This window comes from Petromyzon marinus (assembly GCF_048934315.1).
Source record: "Petromyzon marinus isolate PM22_M1 ecotype Great Lakes invasive population chromosome 67 unlocalized genomic scaffold, UKy_Petmar_22M1.pri1.0 chr67_unloc.4, whole genome shotgun sequence".
Taxonomy (NCBI): domain Eukaryota; kingdom Metazoa; phylum Chordata; class Hyperoartia; order Petromyzontiformes; family Petromyzontidae; genus Petromyzon; species Petromyzon marinus.
The window spans coordinates 72,501-93,895 of record NW_027422594.1 but is presented as its reverse complement, the minus strand read 5'-3'; the positions used below and the strand labels follow the sequence as shown (position 1 = coordinate 93,895).

Below are 21,395 nucleotides of genomic sequence, written 5' to 3'. Positions count from 1 at the left end.
CGTGGTGATGATTGATGATGATGATGAGGCCACTTTCGCTGTGCTATCATTTGTGGCAAGGTCGCTTCTAATACAGTAAGTTAGCTAAACAAACTTACACTTAAATTTTGATTAAAAGCTTTCGTGACTGCAGGGATTCATAATCTTGGTTCTTTCGGTAAAGTCACCACCACGTTAGAAGGGAAAACAATAAAATAATAAAAATATAAAACAATACAATTCTCACGACGTTTCGACTGCAACACAAGCAATCATCATCAGGTGTGAAAACCACAACAAGAAAATTTGAAAAAAGTGTCCGAAACGTCGTGAGAATTTTATTGTGTTATTTTATTTTATCAATTTATTATTTTATTCTCATTCTACGTGGCGGTGACTTTACCGAAAGAACCAAAGAAGATGAATCCTTGCAGTCACAAAAGCTTTAAGTCGAAATTTAAAGAGCTTTGTAGCTCATCGGGATTTTCTACTGCGGTGACGTCACGTAAACACAGAACCCCGCGATTCGATTCCCTGATCGATTCATAAAAAACACCAGCAGCGGTTCTCATTGCCGCTGGAGCGACGGATTCGATTCCACTACGACTCCCGGAATCGATCCTCGCCGGGCCCACGCCCACGCGAGTGACGTGGCGTCGATTCCTGCCCACCAGGAAGCGGGGCCGCGAATGGTGTTTAGTTGGAATCGGATTCGCGTGGAATCGATTCCGTGGAGACTTAACCCAGGGTGTTACGGGTCTCAGAGTCTCCGTGTCCCCGTGTCTCCGTGTCTCCGTGTCTCAGTGTCTCAGTGTCTCAGGGTCCCTGTGTCTCAGGGTCTCAGGGTCCCCGTGTCTCAGTATCTCAGTGTCTCAGGGTCTCAGGGTCCCTGTGTCTCAGTGTCTCAGGGTCCCCGTGTCTCAGGGTCCCCGTGTCTCAGTGTCCCTGTGTCTCAGGGTCCCCGTGTCTCAGGGTCTCAGGGGTCCCGTGTCTCAGTGTCTCAGGGTCTCAGGAGTCCCGTGTCTCAGTGTCTCCCAGTGTCCCCGTGTCTCAGTGTCCCCGTGTCTCTCAGTGTCCCCGTGTCTCCCACTGTCCCCGTGTCCCCGAGTCTCCGTGTCCCCGTGTCTCAGTGTCTCCGTGTCCCCGTGTCTCCGTGTCTCCGTGTCTCAGTGTCCCCGTGTCTCAGTGTCCCCGTGTCCCCGAGTCTCCGTGTCCCCGTGTCTCCGTGTCCCCGTGTCTCAGTGTCCCCGTGTCTCCCCGTGTCTCAGGGTCCCCGTGTCTCAGTGTCTCCGTGTCTCAGTGTCCCCGTGTCTCAGTGTCCCCGTGTCTCAGTGTCCCCGTGTCTCAGTGTCTCCGTGTCTCCCAGTGTCCCCGTGTCTCCCAGTGTCCCCGTGTCTCCGTGTCCCCGTGTCTCAGGGTCCCCGTGTCTCTGTGTCTCCGTGTCTCAGTGTCCCCGTGTCTCAGTGTCCCCGTGTCTCACGTTGGGCCTCATCTGGTGCGATATCAACAAAGTTTATATTTGTTTAGAGTTCAGTTCAAGTTCCTCCACGCAGCTCCAAGGATCTTCAAAGTCTCTGGCTCCCTCACTGGCGCCGGGTGAGTCAGTGTGTGTGAGTGTGTCAGTGTGTGTTAGTGTGAGTGTGTCAGTGTGTGTTAGTGTGTGTGTTAATGTGTGTGTGTGTCAGTGTGTGTGTCAGTGTGTGTTAGTGTGTGTGTCAGTCTGTGTGTGTTAGTGTGTGTGTGTTAGTGTGTGTCAGTGTGTGTGTGTATGTGTCAGTGTGTGTCAGTGTGAGTGTGTCAGTGTGTGTTAGTGTGTGTGTGTGTCAGTGTGTGTGTCAGTGTGTATGTGTGTGAGTGTGTGTTAGAGCGTGTGTGTTAGTGTGTGAGTCTGTGTCAGTGTGTGTGTGTGAGTGTGTGTCAGTGTGTGTTAGTGTGTGTGTGTGCGTGTGTGTTAGTGTGTGTGTGTCAGTGTGTGTTAGTGTGTGTGTTAGTGTGTGTGTCAGTCTGTGTGTGTTAGTGTGTGTCAGTGTGTGTTAGTGTGTGTTAGTGTGTGTGAGTGTGTGTGTCAGTGTGTGTTAGTGTTAGTGTGTGAGTGTGTGTGAGTGTGTATGTGTCAGTGTGTGTCAGTGTGAGTGTGTCAGTGTGTGTTAGTGTGTGTGTGTTAGTGTGTGAGTGTGTGTGTGTCAGTGTGTGTGTTAGTGTGTGAGTGTGTGTGTGTCAGTGTGTGTGTCAGTGTGTGTCAGTGTGTGTGTCAGTGTGTGTTAGTGTGTGTGTGAGTGTATATGTGTCAGTGTGTGTTAGTGTGTGAGTGTGTGTGTGTCAGTGTTTGTCAGTCTGTGTGTGTCATTGTGAGTGTCAGTGTGTGTTAGTGTGTGTGTGTCAGTGTGTGTTAGAGCGTGTGTGTGAGTCAGTGTGTGTGTCAGTGTGAGTGTGTCAGTGTGTGTCAGTGTGAGTGTTTGTCAGTCTGTGTGTGTCATTGTGAGTGTCAGTGTGTGTTAGTGTGTGTGTGTCAGTGTGTGAGTGTGTGTTAGAGCGTGTGTGTTAGTGTGTGAGTGTGTGTGTGTGTCAGTGTGTGTGTTAGTGTGTGTGTGTCAGTGTGAGTGTTTGTCAGTCTGTGTGTGAGTGTCATTGTGAGTGTCAGTGTGTGTGTGTGTCAGTGTGTGTGTGTGTCAGTCTGTGTGTGAGTGTCAGTGTGAGTGTTTGTCAGTCTGTGTGTGAGTGTCATTGTGAGTGTCAGTGTGTGTGTGTGTCAGTGTGTGTGTTAGTGTGTTCCTGGGGGTCGGAAATTGGATCACCGTTTTTTCCCCTAATGATGGTAATAGGTGTGGCGCTGCAGGTTACTTTTTTGATGGAGTTAAATAGCGATTTGTGATCACGGGCCACTGAGGCAGACTCCATCTCCTCAGCAACCCGCGACCACCACCCATCCTTGCAGCGCCTCACGGCTCTCCGAACCTCCGAGCGAAGGCTGCGGTAAGCCTCCTCATTCTCTGACGTGGGATTCTGTAGCCGATGACAGTGGGCCTGTCGCTTTTTCTCAACCATCCTGAACAACTCCTCTGTCATCCAGGGTGTCTGGGGAGGTCTGGACCGCGTACCCAAAGCAGCCATTGCAGCTGCATGAGTCACAGTCCTAAACCTCGCCCATTTACCCTCGACATCAGGAGGAGTCGGGGACGATGCCAATCCCAGCCGCAAGCGATGATGAAATTCTCGCTTGCAACTTTCATCAGATAAGTGAGACCTGGCCACTTTAGGTTGGAATGGGGTCCTGGGTGTACACCCACCACCGGAGTGGAAGAATGGCAGGCGCATCTTACAGATGACTAGTCGATGGTCAGAGGGCAGATCAGCTCCACGGTAGGTCCTGGTGTCATGGACATGGGCTCGCATTCGCTGGTCCGTCACTATGTAGTCCAGCAGATGTTCTTGCTTGGACCCGGCATGCATCCATGATGTTGTGTGGATGCGCCGATGCCGGAACAGCGTGTTGGTAATTACAAGCCCATGGGCTGCACAAAAATCTAGCAGCCTCCTACCATTGTTATTGAGCTGATCTGGCCCATGCCCTCCAATCACTCCAGACCAGGTGCCAGTATCATGACCAACTCGGGCATTGAAGTCACCCAACATGATGACTCTATCCTGAGGGGCCACTTTAGCCAGCACCTGTGACAGGAGGTCATAGAAGGCATCTGACTCATCGGCTTTGCCTGCATCCCTCCACGGATGTTCATCTTCGGTGGGGGCATAAGTAACCACGACCACCATTCCTCGCCTCCGGTTGATGGGAAGGCGAGCCCAAAGTAGCCTGGGGCTTACAGCTTCCCACACCTCACCGCCACGCTCCCACGCCCCCTTCATTCTTTTGTTCAAAAGAAGACCCACACCCTGTTGTTTGGCAGTCTGCTGCCCCGAGTAGAGGACTGTCCACCCCTCATGGTGGCAGGAGCCAGAGCCGGTCCACCGGACCTCCTGAATGCCGCATAGATCCAGGCGGTACCGGTCCAGCTCCCGACAGAGGAGTGGCAGCCTCTCCTCTGCAGTGAGCGTTCGAACATTCCACGTGGCCACCCGTAGTGGCTTTTCGTTGTTTCTGGAGTAGCCCCGAGGGTAGGTATTCAATCTCCTGGCTCCGCCAATTGGGGTTTGGCCAGGAGACGTCATAGACGCCTGGCCCCCCGGGGCCTCCGGCACAAGCTTAGTTGTTACATATTTCACTTTAATTCGTGGTTTTGTGGTAATTAATTGAAGGTGGAGGGGTTACCAGCCCCTCGCACCCGTCCAGAGCCCCCGTTTAGCCCCTGTGGTGGACACATATGCCATTAGGGGAGGAGCGAATCAAAATTGGAACTCCCCCCACAGCACTGTCCACGACAGAGTTGCCCGTCCGGCACCGCGAGGAGGTAGGGGTGCGACAGGGATGTCCTCTGGCTCCCACATTATTTAACATCTATTTTGACCACGTAGTTCGTGAAGCCTTCAATAGCTGTACCGGGGGAATCTCCATATGGTACAGATATAATGGGAGGCTAATCGATGCCCGGGTGCGGTCAAGGGATGGCTCCCTATTGCTCAACCACGTTATGTATGCTGATGACTTGGTAATAGCTGCTCAGTCAGAGGAGGAGTTGCAGACGCTGCTGCTGAGACTGGAGCGTGCCACTAAGAGGTGGGGCCTTACCATCAGCCCCACCAAAACTAAGCACCTGCCTGGGTATTTTGTACCATCGGACACTCCACCCCCACAACTCCCAATCGGTGATGGGGCAGTTGTGGAGAGAGTGGAGAGTTTCCCATACCTGGGCAGTGTGCTTATGACTGGCTCCAGTTTAACAGCAGAGGTCTCACTCCGAATCAGTCGAGCGGCAATATCTTTTCATCGGTTGCGTAACGCTGTGTGGAAGCTACCTGGTCTGTCACTCCGCACTAAGCTACAGGTCTTCTCGGCCACGGTCATTCCCTCCCTTCTCTACGCTTGCGAAACGTGGACCCCCCTAATGGAACATCTTCGCCGGTTAGAAACATTTAGGCTGACCTGCCTACGATCCATCCTGGGTTTAACCAGACTGGATTGTGTGAGGAGCTCACAAATCCTTGAAAGATCTGGGCAGGGTCCCATCGGTGAGCTCCTCCGGCAGGCAAGGCTGCGATGGCTGGGTCATGTAGCGCGCATGCCCAGCCACCGCATGCCGAAACAGCTTTTGTTTGGCCGGATTGAGGGGGCTAAGCGGGCGCGGCACGGACTAGAGAAGAGATGGAGTGATGTGGTACAGGAGGACGTGGAGCTGAGTGGACTTGCCGATGACTGGTACCAGCGGTGTCAAGATCGGCCTCTGTGGAGGAGGCTCGTGAAGGATGCTACTGGGCAGTTGGAGGCAGTCGCCCTCCAACAACAACGGAGGGCGGAGGAGCGACGCTCACAACAGCGAGCGGAGCGCCGGGTGGCTAAAGCACAGCAGGTTGGCACAGTAGGGGGCACAGGTGGTGCATCAGCCAGTCATCTCAGTCAGTCGACCCGTGGCACCTGGGTCTGCCCCGTGACCTCCTGCCAGCGGGCGTTCGACACTTCACGTGGCCTCAGGGTGCACATAGCCTGGCACAAGCGTCGTGGTGACGTCACCGCCACTTAGTGGCGAATGGCGGTTGTTGTGTCAGTCTGTGTGTGAGTGTCAGTGTGAGTGTTTGTCAGTCTGTGTGTGAGTGTCATTGTGAGTGTCCATGTGTGTGTGTCAGTGTGTGTGTGTCTGGCAAAACAACCTCCCCGTGGTGCCGGACGGGCAACGCTGTCGTGGACAGTGCTGTGGGGCGAGGGCCAATTCCAATTGGGCTTTACCCTCTGGGCGTTTGTAGCCACCAGAGCGGCTAAACGGGGGCTCTGGACGGGTGCGATGGGCTGGTAACCCCTCCACCTTCAATAAATTACCACTAAACCACGTCGAAAATATCTAACTAATAGGCTTGTGCCGGAGGCCCCGGGGGGACAGGCGTCTATGACGTCTCCTGGCCAAACTCCAGGAGATGTCATTGAATCTTTACCCTCGGGGCTCCTCCAGAAACAACAAAAAAAGCCACTACGTGTGGCCAAGTGGAATGTTCGAACGCTCACTGCGGAAGAGAGGCTGCCACTCCTCTGTCGGGAGCTGGACCGGTACCGCCTGGATCTCTGTGGCATTCAGGAGGTCCGGTTGACCGGTTCTGGCTCCTGCCACCATGAGGGGTGGACAGTCCTCTACTCGGGGCAGGAGACTGCCAAACAACAGGGTGTGGCTCTTCTTCTAAACAAAATAATAGAGGGGTGTGAGAGCGTGGCGGTGAGGTGTGGGAAGCTGTAAGCCCCAAGCTACTTTGGGCTCGCCTTCCCATCAACCGGAGGCGAGGAATGGTGGTCGTGGTTACGTATGCCCCCACCGAAGACGAACATCCGTGGAGGAATGCAGGCAAGGCCGATGAGTCAGATGCCTTCTATGACCTGTCACAGGTGCTGGCTAAAGTGGCCCCTCGGGATAGAGTCATCTTGTTGGGTGACTTCAATGCACGAGTTGGTCATGATGCTGGCACCTGGTCTGGAGTGATTGGAAGGCATGGGCCAGATCAGCTCAATAACAACGGTAGGAGGCTGCTAGATTTTTGTGCAGCCCATGAGCTTGTAATTACCAACACGCTGTTCCGGCATCGGCGCATCCACACAACATCATGGATGCATGCCGGGTCCAAGCAAGAACATCTGCTGGACTACATAGTGACGGACCAGCGGATGCGAGCCCATTTCCTTGACACGAGGTCCTACCGTGGAGCTGATCTGCCCTCTGACCATTGACTTGTCATATGTAAGATGCGCCTGCCATTCTTCCAGTCCAGTGGTGGGTGTACACCCAGGACCCCATTCCAACCTAAGGTGGCCTGGTCTCAGCTAGCTGATGGAAGTTGAAAGCGAGAATTTCATCATCGCTTGCGGCTGGGGTGCGACAGGGATGTCCTCTGGCTCCAGCATTATTTAACATCTATTTCCACCACGTAGTTCGTGAAGCCTTCAATAGCTGTACCGGGGGAATCTCCATATGGTACAGATATAATGGGAGGCTGATCGATGCCCGGGTACGGTCAAGGGATGGCTCCCTATTGCTCAACCACGCTATGTATGCCGACGACCTGGTAATTGCGGCTCACTCAGAGGAGGAGTTGGAGACGCTGCTGCTGAGACTGGAGTGTGCCACTAAGAGGTGGGGCCTTACCATCAGCCCCACCAAGACAAAGCACCTGCCTGGGTATTTTGTACCATCGGGCACTCCACCCCCACAGCTCCCAATTGGTGATGGTGCAGTTGTGGAGAGAGTGGAGAGTTTCCCATACCTGGGCAGTGTGCTCATGACCGGCTCCGGTTTAACAGCAGAGGTCTCACTCCGAATCAGTCGAGCGGCATTATCTTTTCATCGGTTGCATAACGCTGTGTGGAAGCTACCTGGTCTGTCGCTCCGCACTAAGCTTCAGGTCTTTTCGGCCACAGTCATTCCCTCCTTCTCTACGCTTGCGAAACGTGGACCCCCCTAATGGAACATCTTCGCCCGTTAGAAACATCTAGGCTGGCCTGCCTACAATCAATCCTGGGTTTAACCAGGCTGGATTGTGTGAGGAGCTCACAAATCCTTGAAATATCTGGGCACGGTCCCATCGGTGAGCTCGTCCGGTAGGCAAGGCTGCGTTGGCTGGGTCATGTAGCCCGCATTCCCAGCCACCGCATGCCGAAACAGCTTTTGTCCGGCCAGATCGAGGGGGCTAAACGGGCCTGGCACGGGCTAGACATGAGATAGAGTGATGTGGTACAGGAGGATATGGAGCTGAGTGGACTTGCCGATGACTGGTATCAGCGGTGTCAAGATCGGCCTCTGTGGAGGAGGCTCGTGAAGGACGCTACTGGGCAGTTGGAGACAGTCGCCCTCTAACAACAACAGAGGGCGGAGGAGCGACGCTCACAACAACGAGCGGAGCGCTGGGTGGCTAAAGCACAGCAGGTTGGCACAGTAGGGGGCACAGGTGGTGCATCAGCCAGTCATCTCAGTCATCTCAGTCAGTCGACCCGTGGCACCTGCTAGGCCATGTGCCTCAAGGTGCACATGGCCTGGCACAAGCGTCGTGGTGACGTCACCGCCACTTCGTGGCGAATGGCGGTTGTTGTTGTTGTGTCAGTCTGTATGTCAGTCTGTTTGTGACAGTCTGTGTGTGTGTGTGTGTCTGTCTGTGTGTATATGTCTATGTGTGTGTGAGGAGTGGTGGGTGTAGTGGTTAGCGCTGCGCTGCGCTACGAACCAGGCGACCCGGGTTCGATTCCCGCTCACGGCCACCAACACCACCGGTGACGATTATCTGAGCCGGTACCCTGAGCCTCCCCTAGGTCGACTCAGCCTCAAACGAGTAGCTGGTGTGGCGGTGTGTATTGAACATCGCCACTGGGGGAGACAAAGGCGGCCGGGCGCGGTTGCTGGCCACCCCCACCCCCTCGTGTGCTGCTACTCGCAGCACTTGCCCCGACAGTCCGTAACAGGTTTTATGGGCGACTTTTGTCTGTGTTGTGTGCGTGTCTCTTGTGAGGCCATACCGCTTGCGCCGAGGTCGGGACGGCAACCCCCTGGGGCCAAACTGCCGCGGGGAAATAGCAGGCTCATGCCGCACCCACAGACGAACGCGAGGACAGTGGGTGCCAGAAACCAGGGCACTAGTGTCACCTGAAACGACGTGGACACTTAGGCACGCGTCGCAGACACTTAGACACGCATAGCAGACATGTAGAGACTAACAGGGACACTTAGAGACCCACAGAGACACTTAGAGACCCACAGAGACACTTAGAGAGTCATAGATACACTTAGAGACTCACAGAGACACTTAGAGACTCACAGAGACTCACAGGGACACATAGAGACTCAGAGGGACACATATAGACTCACAGAGACACTTAGAGACTCACAGAGACACTTAGAGACTCACAGAGACTCACAGAGACACTTAGAGACTCATAGAGTCACTTAGAGACCCACAGAGACACTTAGAGACTCACAGAGACATTTAGAGAGTCACAGAGACACTTAGAGACCCACAGAGACACTTAGAGACCCACAGAGACACTTAGAGACCCATATAGACACTTAGAGACTCATAGAGACACTTAGAGACCCACAGAGACACTTAGAGACCGACATAGACACTTAGAGACTAACAGGGACACTTAGAGACCCATAGAGACACTTAGAGACCCACAGAGACACTTAGAGACCCACAGAGACCCATAGAGACACTTAGAGACTCACAGAGACTCACAGAGACACTTAGAGACTCATAGAGACACTTGGAGACCCATAGAGACACTTAGAGACCCACAGAGACACTTAGAGACTCACAGAGACACTTAGAGACTCACAGGGACACTTAGAGACTCACAGAGACACTTAGAGACTCACAGAGACACTTAGAGACCCATAGAGACACTTAGAGACTCACAGAGACACTTAGAGACTCATAGAGACACTTAGAGACCCATAGAGACACTTAGAGACTCATAGAGACACTTAGAGACTCACAGAGACACTTAGAGACTGAGATACTTAGAGAGTCATAGAGACACTTAGAGACTCATAGAGACACTTAGAGACTCACAGAGACACTTAGAGACCCATAGAGACACTTAGAGACTCATAGAGACACTTAGAGACTCACAGAGACACTTAGAGACTGAGATACTTAGAGAGTCATAGAGACACTTAGAGACTCACAGAGACACTTAGAGACTCACAGAGACACTTAGAGACCCATAGAGACACTTAGAGACTCACAGAGACACTTAGAGACTCATAGAGACACTTAGAGACCCATAGAGACACTTAGAGACTCATAGAGACACTTAGAGACTCATAGAGACACTTAGAGACTCACAGAGACACTTAGAGACCCATAGAGACACTTAGAGACTCATAGAGACACTTAGAGACTCACAGAGACACTTAGAGACTGAGATACTTAGAGAGTCATAGAGACACTTAGAGACTCACAGAGACACTTAGAGACTCACAGAGACACTTAGAGAGTCATAGAGACACTTATAGACTCACAGAGACACTTAGAGTCTCATAGAGACACTTAGAGACTCACAGAGACACTTAGAGACTCACAGAGACACTTAGAGACTCATAGAGACACTTAGAGACTCACAGAGACATTTAGAGACTCACAGAGACACTTAGAGACTCATAGAGACACTTAGAGACTCATAGAGACACTTAGAGACTCACAGAGACACTTAGAGACTCACAGAGACACTTAGAGACTCATAGAGACACTTAGAGAGTCACAGAGACACCTCCACGCTCGCCCGCCACGGACAACACTTGCCCCAAACAGTCTGTAGACGCTACGCTCGCCCGCCACGGACAGCACTTGCCACCAAACAGTCTGCAGAGGCTACACTCGCGCGGACGGGCGGACAGGGGGCTGGCTTTTGTTTTGTGTTCTATTGATTTGATTTCTAACTCCGTGACTTTACCGAAAGAACCACAGGGTAGTGGGGGGTGGGTGGGGGTTGGCGAACCTTTGCCCTCGTGGTGTCCGCCCCCTGCCTCTGGTGGTGGTGATGGTGGTGGTGATGGTGGTGGTGGTGATGATGGTGATGGTGGTGATGGTGGTGGTGGTGGTGATGATGATGGTGGTGGTGGTGATGGTGGTGGTGATGGTGATGGTGGTGATGGTGGTGATGGTGGTGGTGATGGTGGTGGTGGTGATGGTGATGGTGGTGGTGATGATGGTGGTGATGATGATGATGGTGGTGATGGTGATGATGGTGGTGATGGTGGTGATGATGGTGGTGATGGTGGTGGTGATGGTGGTGGTGGTGATGGTGATGGTGGTGATGGTGGTGATGGTGGTGGTGGTGATGGTGGTGATGGTGGTGGTGATGGTGGTGATGGTGGTAGTGGTGGTGATGGTGGTGATGGTGGTGGTGGTGGTGGTGATGGTGGTGATGGTGGTGATGATGGTGGTGGTGATGGTGGTGGTGGTGATGGTGGTGGTGGTGATGGTGGTGATGATGGTGGTGGTGATGGTGGTGGTGGTGATGGTGGTGATGGTGGTGATGGTGGTGGTGGTGGTGATGGTAGTGGTGGTGGTGATGGTGGTGGTGATGATGGTTGTGATGGTGGTGATGGTGGTGGTGGTGGTGGTGATGATGGTGGTGGTGATGGTGGTGGTGATGGTGATGATGGTGGTGGTGATGGTGATGATGGTGGTGGTGATGGTGATGATGGTGGTGATGGTGGTAGTGGTGGTGTTGATGATGATGGTGGTGGTGGTAGTGGTGGTGTTGATGATGGTGGTGGTGGTAGTGGTGGTGTTGATGATGGTGATGATGGTGGTGTTGATGATGGTGGTGGTGATGATGATGGTGATGATGGTGATGGTGGTGGTGGTGATGGTGGTGTTGATGGTGGTGTTGGTGGTGATGGTGATGGTGGTGTTGATGGTGGTGTTGGTGGTGTTGATGATGGTGTTGATGGTGATGGTGGTGATGATGGTGTTGATGGTGTTGGTGGTGGTGTTGATGGTGTTGGTGGTGGTGTTGATGGTGTTGATGATGGTGGTGATGGTGGTGGTGTTGATGGTGTTGGTGGTGGTGTTGATGGTGTTGATGATGGTGGTGATGGTGGTGGTGTTGATGGTGTTGGTGGTGGTGTTGATGGTGTTGATGATGGTGTTGATGGTGGTGGTGTTGATGGTGTTGGTGGTGGTGTTGATGGTGTTGATGATGGTGTTGATGGTGGTGATGGTGTTGATGGTGGTGGTGTTGATGATGGTGGTGATGGTGGTGATGGTGATGATGGTGGTGATGATGATGTTGATGGTGTTGGTGGTGTTGATGGTGTTGGTGGTGGTGATGGTGGTGTTGATGGTGGTGATGGTGTTGATGGTGTTGATGGTGTTGATGGTGTTGATGGTGTTGGTGGTGGTGTTGATGATGATGGTGATGGTGTTGATGGTGATGGTGGTAGTGGTGATGATGATGATGGTGTTGATGGTGTTGGTGGTGCACACGGCGGGGACAGAGTCCGTGGGTCGTGGTTTGTGCGCGCGGCCGTGAGGGGGGGTGGGGGGGGGAGGTCAAAGGTTTTGTGCCACGTCACTTGGGTCGGCGCGTGGGAGGCGGGGGCAGACGAGCGGTGTTTGCGAGCGCCTGTTAAGGGGGGTCCAGCGTCGGCGGCGTCGCACTGCAACCGCCGTCACCACCGCCACCGTCACCACCGCTACCACCGCCACACCGTCACACCGTCACCACCGTCACCACCGTCACCACCGCCACCGTCACCACCGCCACCGCCACACCGTCACACCGTCACCACCGTCACCACCGCCACCGTTACCACCGTCGCCACCGCCGCTGTCACACCGTCACCGGCACCGCCACCACCTTCGCCGCCGTAACCGTCACCACCGCTACCACCGCCACCGTCACACCGTCACGACCGCTACCACCGTCACACCTTTAACACCGCTACCACCGTCACACCGTCACACCGTCACACCGTCACCACCACCACCGTCACACTATCACCGTCACCACCACCACCGTCACACCATCGCCACCACCACCGCTACCACCACCACCGTCACACCGTCACCACCGCTACCACCGCTACTGCCGCCACCACCGCCACCACCGTCAACACCGCTACCACCGTCGCTACCATCACACTCACACCGGTTACACCACCACCACCACCGCCACACCACCACCACCGCCACCACCACCACCACCACCGCCACACCACCACCGCCACACCACCACCACCGCCACCACCGCCACCACCACCACCGCCACCACCGCCGCCACCACCGCCACCACCACCACCACCACCACCGCCGCCACCACCGCCACCACCACCACCACACGCCCTGCCCAGCCGCCTTTGCCTCCCCAACGCTGCCATCTCTACACGGTGTGGGCTGGGGGAGGGGGAGCGTGCTGGGCGGTCCGCTTCAGACATTCGCTGTTGCTGCTGTTACGTTACCAGCAAGTTATCGTTCACCACTAGCAGGTGCCATGGGTTGACCGCTGTGCCAGGCTAGGTGCAGGAGGAGGTCACGGCACAGACCCAGCAGGTGCCATGGGTTGACTGCTGTGCCAGGCTAGGTGCAGGAGGAGGTCACGGCACAGACCCAGCAGGTGCCATGGGTTGACTGCTGTGCCAGGCTAGGTGCAGGAGGTGGTCACGGGACAGACCCAGCAGGGGCCATGGGTTGACTGCTGTGCCAGGCTAGGTGCAGGAGGAGGTCACGGCACAGACCCAGCAGGGGCCATGGGTTGACTGCTGTGCCAGGCTAGGTGCAGGAGGAGGAGGTCACGGGACAGACCCAGCAGGGGCCATGGGTTGATTGCTGTGCCAGGCTAGGTGCAGGAGGTCACGGGACAGACCCAGCAGGGGCCATGGGTTGACTGCTGTGCCAGGCTAGGTGCAGGAGGTCACGGGACAGACCCAGCAGGTGCCATGGGTTCGCTGCTGTGCCAGGCTAGGTGCAGGAGGTCACGGGACAGACTCTGCATGTGCCATTATCAGCATCATCAACAACATCTTCATCATCAACATCTTGATTTAAAGCTTTCGTGACTGCAGGGATTCATATTCTTGGTTCTTTCGGTAGAGTCACCACGTTAGAAGGGAAACAATAAAAATATAAAACAATAAAATTCTCACGACGTTTCGACTGCAACACAAAGCAGCAATCATCATCAGGTGTGAAAACCACAACAATAATTTTTTTTATTAAAATTTGTATTACATTTTTTGTTTACTTTTTCTTGTTGTGATTTTCAGACCTGATGATGATTGCTTGTGTTGCAGTCGAAACGTGAGAATTTTATTGTTTTATATTTTTATTATTTTATTGTTTCCCTTCTACGTGACTTTACCGAAAGAACCAAGAATATCATCAACATCATCATCAACATCATCATCAGCAACTTCATCAACATCATCATCAGCAACTTCATCAACATCAGCAACTTCATCAACGTCATCATCAACATCACCAGCAACATAATCATCAATATCATCATCAACATCAACAACATCATCAACATCATCATCAACATCATCATCAACAACATCAACAACATCATCATCATCAACAACATCAACATCATCAGCAATTTCATCATCATCATCAACTTCATCAACATCATCAGCAATTTCATCATCATCATCAACTTCATCAACATCATCAGCAATTTCATCATCATCATCAACTTCATCAACATCATCATCAACATCATCATCATCAACATCATCATCAACTTCATCAACATCATCATCATCAACATCATCAACAACATCAACATCATCAACATCATCATCATCAACAACATCATCAACATCATCATCAACTTCATCATCAACTTCATCAACATCATCATCATCAACATCATCATCAACAACATCAACATCATCATCAACATCATCTCCCCTGCACGGTTCATTCAGGTTCGAGAAATCTCGGGGGGGAGGAGGGGGGAGAGGAGTGGGGGGGGGCCCTTGGATCTTGCTGTCTGTAGGGGGTGGGGGGGGTACCGGGGGGGGCTGGCGGGGGGGGGCATCCCCCCTACCTCCCCCGCCCCCCCCCGGCCCCCCAGCGCCACGTGACACGAGTTGGTATTTGAAGGACATCTCAAGTGGCCACTATTTTGGGGATTGTGGTCGGCGAGTTTGTTCTAGGGCACGCAGGTTCACTGCCTACCCCCTACCCTGTGTGTACTCTACCCTGTGTGTACTCTACCCTGTGTGTACTCTACCCTGTGTGTACTCTACCCTGTGTGTACTCTACCCTGTGTGTACCCTACCCTGTGTGTACCCTACCCTGTGTGTACCCTACCCTGTGTGTACTCTACCCCTACCCTGTGTGTACTCTACCCTGTGTGTACTCTACCCTGTGTGTACTCTACCCTGTGTGTACTCTACCCTGTGTGTACTCTACCCTGTGTGTACTCTACCCCTACCCTGTGTGTACCCTACCCTGTGTGTACCCTACCCTGTGTGTACTTTACCCTGTGTGTACCCTACCCTGTGTGTACTCTACCCTGTGTGTACCCTGTGTGTACCCTACCCTGTGTGTACTCTACCCTGTGTGTACTCTACCCCTACCCTGTGTGTACTCTACCCTGTGTGTACTCTACCCCTACCCTGTGTGTACCCTACCCTGTGTGTACTCTACCCTGTGTGTACTCTACCTCTACCCTGTGTGTACTCTACCCTGTGTGTACTCTACCCTGTGTGTACTCTACCCTGTGTGTACTCTACCCTGTGTGTACCCTACCCTGTGTGTACCCCTGTGTGTACTCTACCCTGTGTGTACTCTACCCTGTGTGTACTCTACCCTGTGTGTACTCTACCCCTGTGTGTACTCTACCCCTGTGTGTACTCTACCCCTTGTGTACCCTACCCTGTGTGTACTCTACCCTGTGTGTACCCTACCCTGCCCATGCATAGTAGTGTATCGTGTAGTATATAGTGAAGTGTGTAGTGTATAGCAGTGTATAGTGTATTGTATAGTCTATAGTGTAGTGTATAGTGTAGTGTATATCAGTGTATAGTGTAGTTTATAGTGTAGTGTATAGTAGTGTAGTGTATAGTGTATAGTGCAGTGTATAGTGCAGTGTATAGTGTAGTATATAGTGCAGTGTATAGTGTAGTGTATAGTGTAGTTTGCTATATCAGCCCACCGATTGTGATTGGACGATCGAGAGGATGGCGGTGGGGGGGGTTTAGTTTTAGTTTTCATCTTTCGAGGATCTCTGATTGGCCGGTTTTGTTTTCGTCTTTCGAGGATCTCTGATTGGCCGGTTTTGTTTTCGTCTTTCGAGGATCTCTGATTGGCCGGTTTTGTTTTCGTCTTTCGAGGATATCTGATTGGCCAGTTTTGTTTTCGTCTTTCGAGGATCTCTGATTGGCCGGTTTTGTTTTCGTCTTTCGAGGATCTCTGATTGGCCGGTTTTGTTTTCGTCTTTCAAGGATCTCTGATTGGCCGGTTTTGTTTTCGTCTTTCGAGGATCTCTGATTGGCCGGTTTTGTTTTCGTCTTTCGAGGATCTCTGATTGGCCGGTTTTGTTTTCGTCTTTCGAGGATCTCTAATTGGCCGGTTTTGTTATCATCTTTCGAGGATCTCTGATTGGCCGGTTTTGTTTTCGTCTTTCGAGGATCTCTGATTGGCCGGTTTTGTTATCATCTTTCGAGGATCTCTGATTGGCCGGTTTTGTTTTCGTCTTTCGAGGATCTCTGATTGGCCGGTTTTGTTTTCGTCTTTCGAGGATCTCTAATTGGCCGGTTTTGTTATCGTCTTTTGAGGATCTCTGATTGGCCGGTTTTGTTTTCGTCTTTCGAGGCTCTCTGATTGGCCGGTTTTTGTTTTCGCCTTGTCGGCCTCAGGTCCCCGCGGCGACGATGGCGTCGTCACGGAAACGGTCGTCACGGCTGCTGCAGGATGACGGGGATGTGGAGCAGCCGGTGAAGCTCGCGCGATACGTGAGGGCCTCCACGGGGACACGTCAGCTCCACGGGGGGACAGCTCCACGGGGACACGTCAGCTCCACTAGGACTCGTCAGCTCCACGCGGGGACACGTCAGCTCCACGGGGACACGTCAGCTCTATGGGAGACACGTCAGCTCCACGGGGACACGTCAGCTCCACGGGGGACAGCTCCATGGGGACACGTCAGCTCCATGAGGACACGTCAGCTCCACGGGGGGAGACGTCAGCCCCATAGGGGAGACGTCAGCTCCCATAGGGGACTCGTCAGCTCCCATAGGGGACACGTCAGCTCCCATAGGGGAGACGTCAGCTCCCATAGGGGAGACGTCAGCTCCCATAGGGGAGACGTCAGCTCCCATAGGGGACACGTCAGCTCCCATAGGGGACACGTCAGCTCCCATAGGGGACACGTCAGCTCCCATAGGGGAGACGTCAGCTCCCATAGGGGAGACGTCAGCTCCCATAGGGGAGACGTCAGCTCCCATAGGGGACTCGTCAGCTCCCATAGGGGACTCGTCAGCTCCCATAGGGGACACGTCAGCTCCCATAGGGGAGACGTCAGCTCCCATAGGGGAGACGTCAGCTCCCATAGGGGAGACGTCAGCTCCCATAGGGGAGACGTCAGCTCCCATAGGGGAGACGTCAGCTCCCATAGGGGACACGTCAGCTCCCATAGGGGACTCGTCAGCTCCCATAGGGGAGACGTCAGCTCCCATAGGGGAGACGTCAGCTCCCATAGGGGAGACGTCAGCTCCCATAGGGGACTCGTCAGCTCCCATAGGGGAGACGTCAGCTCCCATAGGGGACTCGTCAGCTCCCATAGGGGAGACGTCAGCTCCCATAGGGGACACGTCAGCTCCCATAGGGGACACGTCAGCTCCCATAGGGGAGACGTCAGCTCCCATAGGGGAGACGTCAGCTCCCATAGGGGAGACGTCAGCTCCCATAGGGGAGACGTCAGCTCCCATAGGGGACACGTCAGCTCCCATAGGGGAGACGTCAGCTCCCATAGGGGAGACGTCAGCTCCACTGGGACACGTCAGCTCCCATAGGGGAGACGTCAGCTCCCATAGGGGACTCGTCAGCTCCCATAGGGGACACGTCAGCTCCCATAGGGGAGACGTCAGCTCCCATAGGGGAGACGTCAGCTCCCATAGGGGAGACGTCAGCTCCCATAGGGGAGACGTCAGCTCCCATAGGGGAGACGTCAGCTCCCATAGGGGAGACGTCAGCTCCCATAGGGGAGACGTCAGCTCCCATAGGGGAGACGTCAGCTCCCATAGGGGACACGTCAGCTCCCATAGGGGAGACGTCAGCTCCCATAGGGGAGACGTCAGCTCCCATAGGGGAGACGTCAGCTCCCATAGGGGACTCGTCAGCTCCCATAGGGGAGACGTCAGCTCCCATAGGGGAGACGTCAGCTCCCATAGGGGACTCGTCAGCTCCCATAGGGGACACGTCAGCTCCCATAGGGGAGACGTCAGCTCCCATAGGGGAGACGTCAGCTCCCATAGGGGACTCGTCAGCTCCCATAGGGGAGACGTCAGCTCCCATAGGGGACTCGTCAGCTCCCATAGGGGACTCGTCAGCTCCCATAGGGGAGACGTCAGCTCCCATAGGGGAGACGTCAGCTCCCATAGGGGACACGTCAGCTCCCATAGGGGACACGTCAGCTCCCATAGGGGACACGTCAGCTCCCATAGGGGACTCGTCAGCTCCCATAGGGGACTCGTCAGCTCCCATAGGGGACTCGTCAGCTCCCATAGGGGAGACGTCAGCTCCCATAGGGGACTCGTCAGCTCCCATAGGGGAGACGTCAGCTCCCATAGGGGAGACGTCAGCTCCCATAGGGGACTCGTCAGCTCCCATAGGGGAGACGTCAGCTCCCATAGGGGAGACGTCAGCTCCCATAGGGGAGACGTCAGCTCCCATAGGGGACACGTCAGCTCCCATAGGGGAGACGTCAGCTCCCATAGGGGAGACGTCAGCTCCCATAGGGGAGACGTCAGCTCCCATAGGGGACTCGTCAGCTCCCATAGGGGAGACGTCAGCTCCCATAGGGGAGACGTCAGCTCCCATAGGGGACTCGTCAGCTCCCATAGGGGACACGTCAGCTCCCATAGGGGAGACGTCAGCTCCCATAGGGGAGACGTCAGCTCCCATAGGGGACTCGTCAGCTCCCATAGGGGAGACGTCAGCTCCCATAGGGGACTCGTCAGCTCCCATAGGGGACTCGTCAGCTCCCATAGGGGAGACGTCAGCTCCCATAGGGGAGACGTCAGCTCCCATAGGGGACTCGTCAGCTCCCATAGGGGACTCGTCAGCTCCCATAGGGGACTCGTCAGCTCCCATAGGGGAGACGTCAGCTCCCATAGGGGACTCGTCAGCTCCCATAGGGGACTCGTCAGCTCCCATAGGGGACTCGTCAGCTCCCATAGGGGACTCGTCAGCTCCCATAGGGGACTCGTCAGCTCCCATAGGGGACACGTCAGCTCCCATAGGGGAGACGTCAGCTCCCATAGGGGAGACGTCAGCTCCCATAGGGGACTCGTCAGCTCCCATAGGGGACTCGTCAGCTCCCATAGGGGAGACGTCAGCTCCCATAGGGGACACGTCAGCTCCCATAGGGGAGACGTCAGCTCCCATAGGGGAGACGTCAGCTCCCATAGGGGAGACGTCAGCTCCCATAGGGGACACGTCAGCTCCCATAGGGGACACGTCAGCTCCACAGGGGGACACGTCAGCTCCCATAGGGGAGACGTCAGCTCCCATAGGGGACTCGTCAGCTCCCATAGGGGACACGTCAGCTCCCATAGGGGACACGTCAGCTCCACAGGGGGACACGTCAGCTCCCACAGGGGACACGTCATTTCCTATAGGGGACACGTCAGCTCCCATAGGGGACACGTCAGCTCCACAGGGGGACACGTCAGCTCCCATAGGGGAGACGTCAGCTCCCATAGGGACACGTCAGCTCCCATAGGGGAGACGTCAGCTCCCATAGGGGAGACGTCAGCTCCCATAGGGGAGACGTCAGCTCCCATAGGGGACACGTCAGCTCCCATAGGGGACTCGTCAGCTCCCATAGGGACACGTCAGCTCCCATAGGGGAGACGTCAGCTCCCATAGGGGAGACGTCAGCTCCCATAGGGGACACGTCAGCTCCCATAGGGACACGTCAGCTCCCATAGGGGAGACGTCAGCTCCCATAGGGGACAGGTCAGCTCCCATAGGGGACACGTCAGCTCCCATAGGGGAGACGTCAGCTCCCATAGGGGACTCGTCAGCTCCCATAGGGGAGACGTCAGCTCCCATAGGGGAGACGTCAGCTCCCATAGGGGAGACGTCAGCTCCCATAGGGGAGACGTCAGCTCCCATAGGGGACACGTCAGCTCCCATAGGGGAGACGTCAGCTCCCATAGGGGAGACGTCAGCTCCCATAGGGGACACGTCAGCTCCCATAGGGGACTCGTCAGCTCCCATAGGGGAGACGTCAGCTCCCATAGGGGAGACGTCAGCTCCCATAGGGGACTCGTCAGCTCCCATAGGGGACTCGTCAGCTCCCATAGGGGAGACGTCAGCTCCCATAGGGGAGACGTCAGCTCCCATAGGGGACTCGTCAGCTCCCATAGGGGACACGTCAGCTCCCATAGGGGAGACGTCAGCTCCCATAGGGGACTCGTCAGCTCCCATAGGGGACTCGTCAGCTCCCATAGGGGAGACGTCAGCTCCCATAGGGGAGACACGTCAGCTCCCATAGGGGACTCGTCAGCTCCCATAGGGGAGACGTCAGCTCCCATAGGGGACTCGTCAGCTCCCATAGGGGAGACGTCAGCTCCCATAGGGGAGACGTCAGCTCCCATAGGGGAGACGTCAGCTCCCATAGGGGAGACGTCAGCTCCCATAGGGGAGACGTCAGCTCCCATAGGGGACACGTCAGCTCCCATAGGGGAGACGTCAGCTCCCATAGGGGAGACGTCAGCTCCCATAGGGGAGACGTCAGCTCCCATAGGGGACACGTCAGCTCCCATAGGGGAGACGTCAGCTCCCATAGGGGAGACGTCAGCTCCCATAGGGGACAGGTCAGCTCCCATAGGGGAGACGTCAGCTCCCATAGGGGAGACGTCAGCTCCCATAGGGGAGACGTCAGCTCCCATAGGGGACACGTCAGCTCCCATAGGGGACACGTCAGCTCCCATAGGGGAGACGTCAGCTCCCATAGGGGACACGTCAGCTCCCATAGGGGACTCGTCAGCTCCCATAGGGGAGACGTCAGCTCCCATAGGGGAGACGTCAGCTCCCATAGGGGAGACGTCAGCTCCCATAGGGGAGACGTCAGCTACCATAGGGGACTCGACCCCATAGCGGACGCTCCGTAGGGGACGCTGCATGCAGGGTGGTGGTGCTTCGTCTAGGACAGGACACATCCTGCACTCAGCACACTCAATACAGGACACATCCTGCACTCAGCACACTCAATACAGGACACCTCCTGCACTCAGCACACTCAATACAGGACACATCCTGCACTCAGCACACTCAATACAGGACACATCCTGCACTCAGCACACTCAATACAGGACACATCCTGCACTCAGCACACTCAATACAGGACACATCCTGCACTCAGCACACTCAATACAGGACACATCCTGCACTCAGCACACTCAATACAGGACACATCCTGCACTCAGCACACTCAATACAGGACACATCCTGCACTCAGCACACTCAATACAGGACACCTCCTGCACTCAGCACACTCAATACAGGACACATCCTGCACTCAGCACACTCAATACAGGACACATCCTGCACTCAGCACACTCAATACAGGACACATCCTGCACTCAGCA

General features: G+C 54.7%; 1 protein-coding gene across 1 annotated transcript in view; it reads left to right on the top strand.

The window, feature by feature from the left end:
• Positions 1-13,847: 13,847 nt before the first annotated feature.
• The window catches only part of LOC116956749 (choline-phosphate cytidylyltransferase A-like), a 29,258-nt gene continuing 21,710 nt past the window's right edge, over positions 13,848-21,395 (top strand). Inside the window, exons 1-2 of the mRNA XM_076058027.1 lie at positions 13,848-14,498; positions 16,437-16,532. Coding sequence (XP_075914142.1) covers positions 16,452-16,532 — 81 coding nt within the window. The 5' untranslated portion in view covers positions 13,848-14,498; positions 16,437-16,451. The remainder of the gene's footprint in view (positions 14,499-16,436; positions 16,533-21,395) is intronic.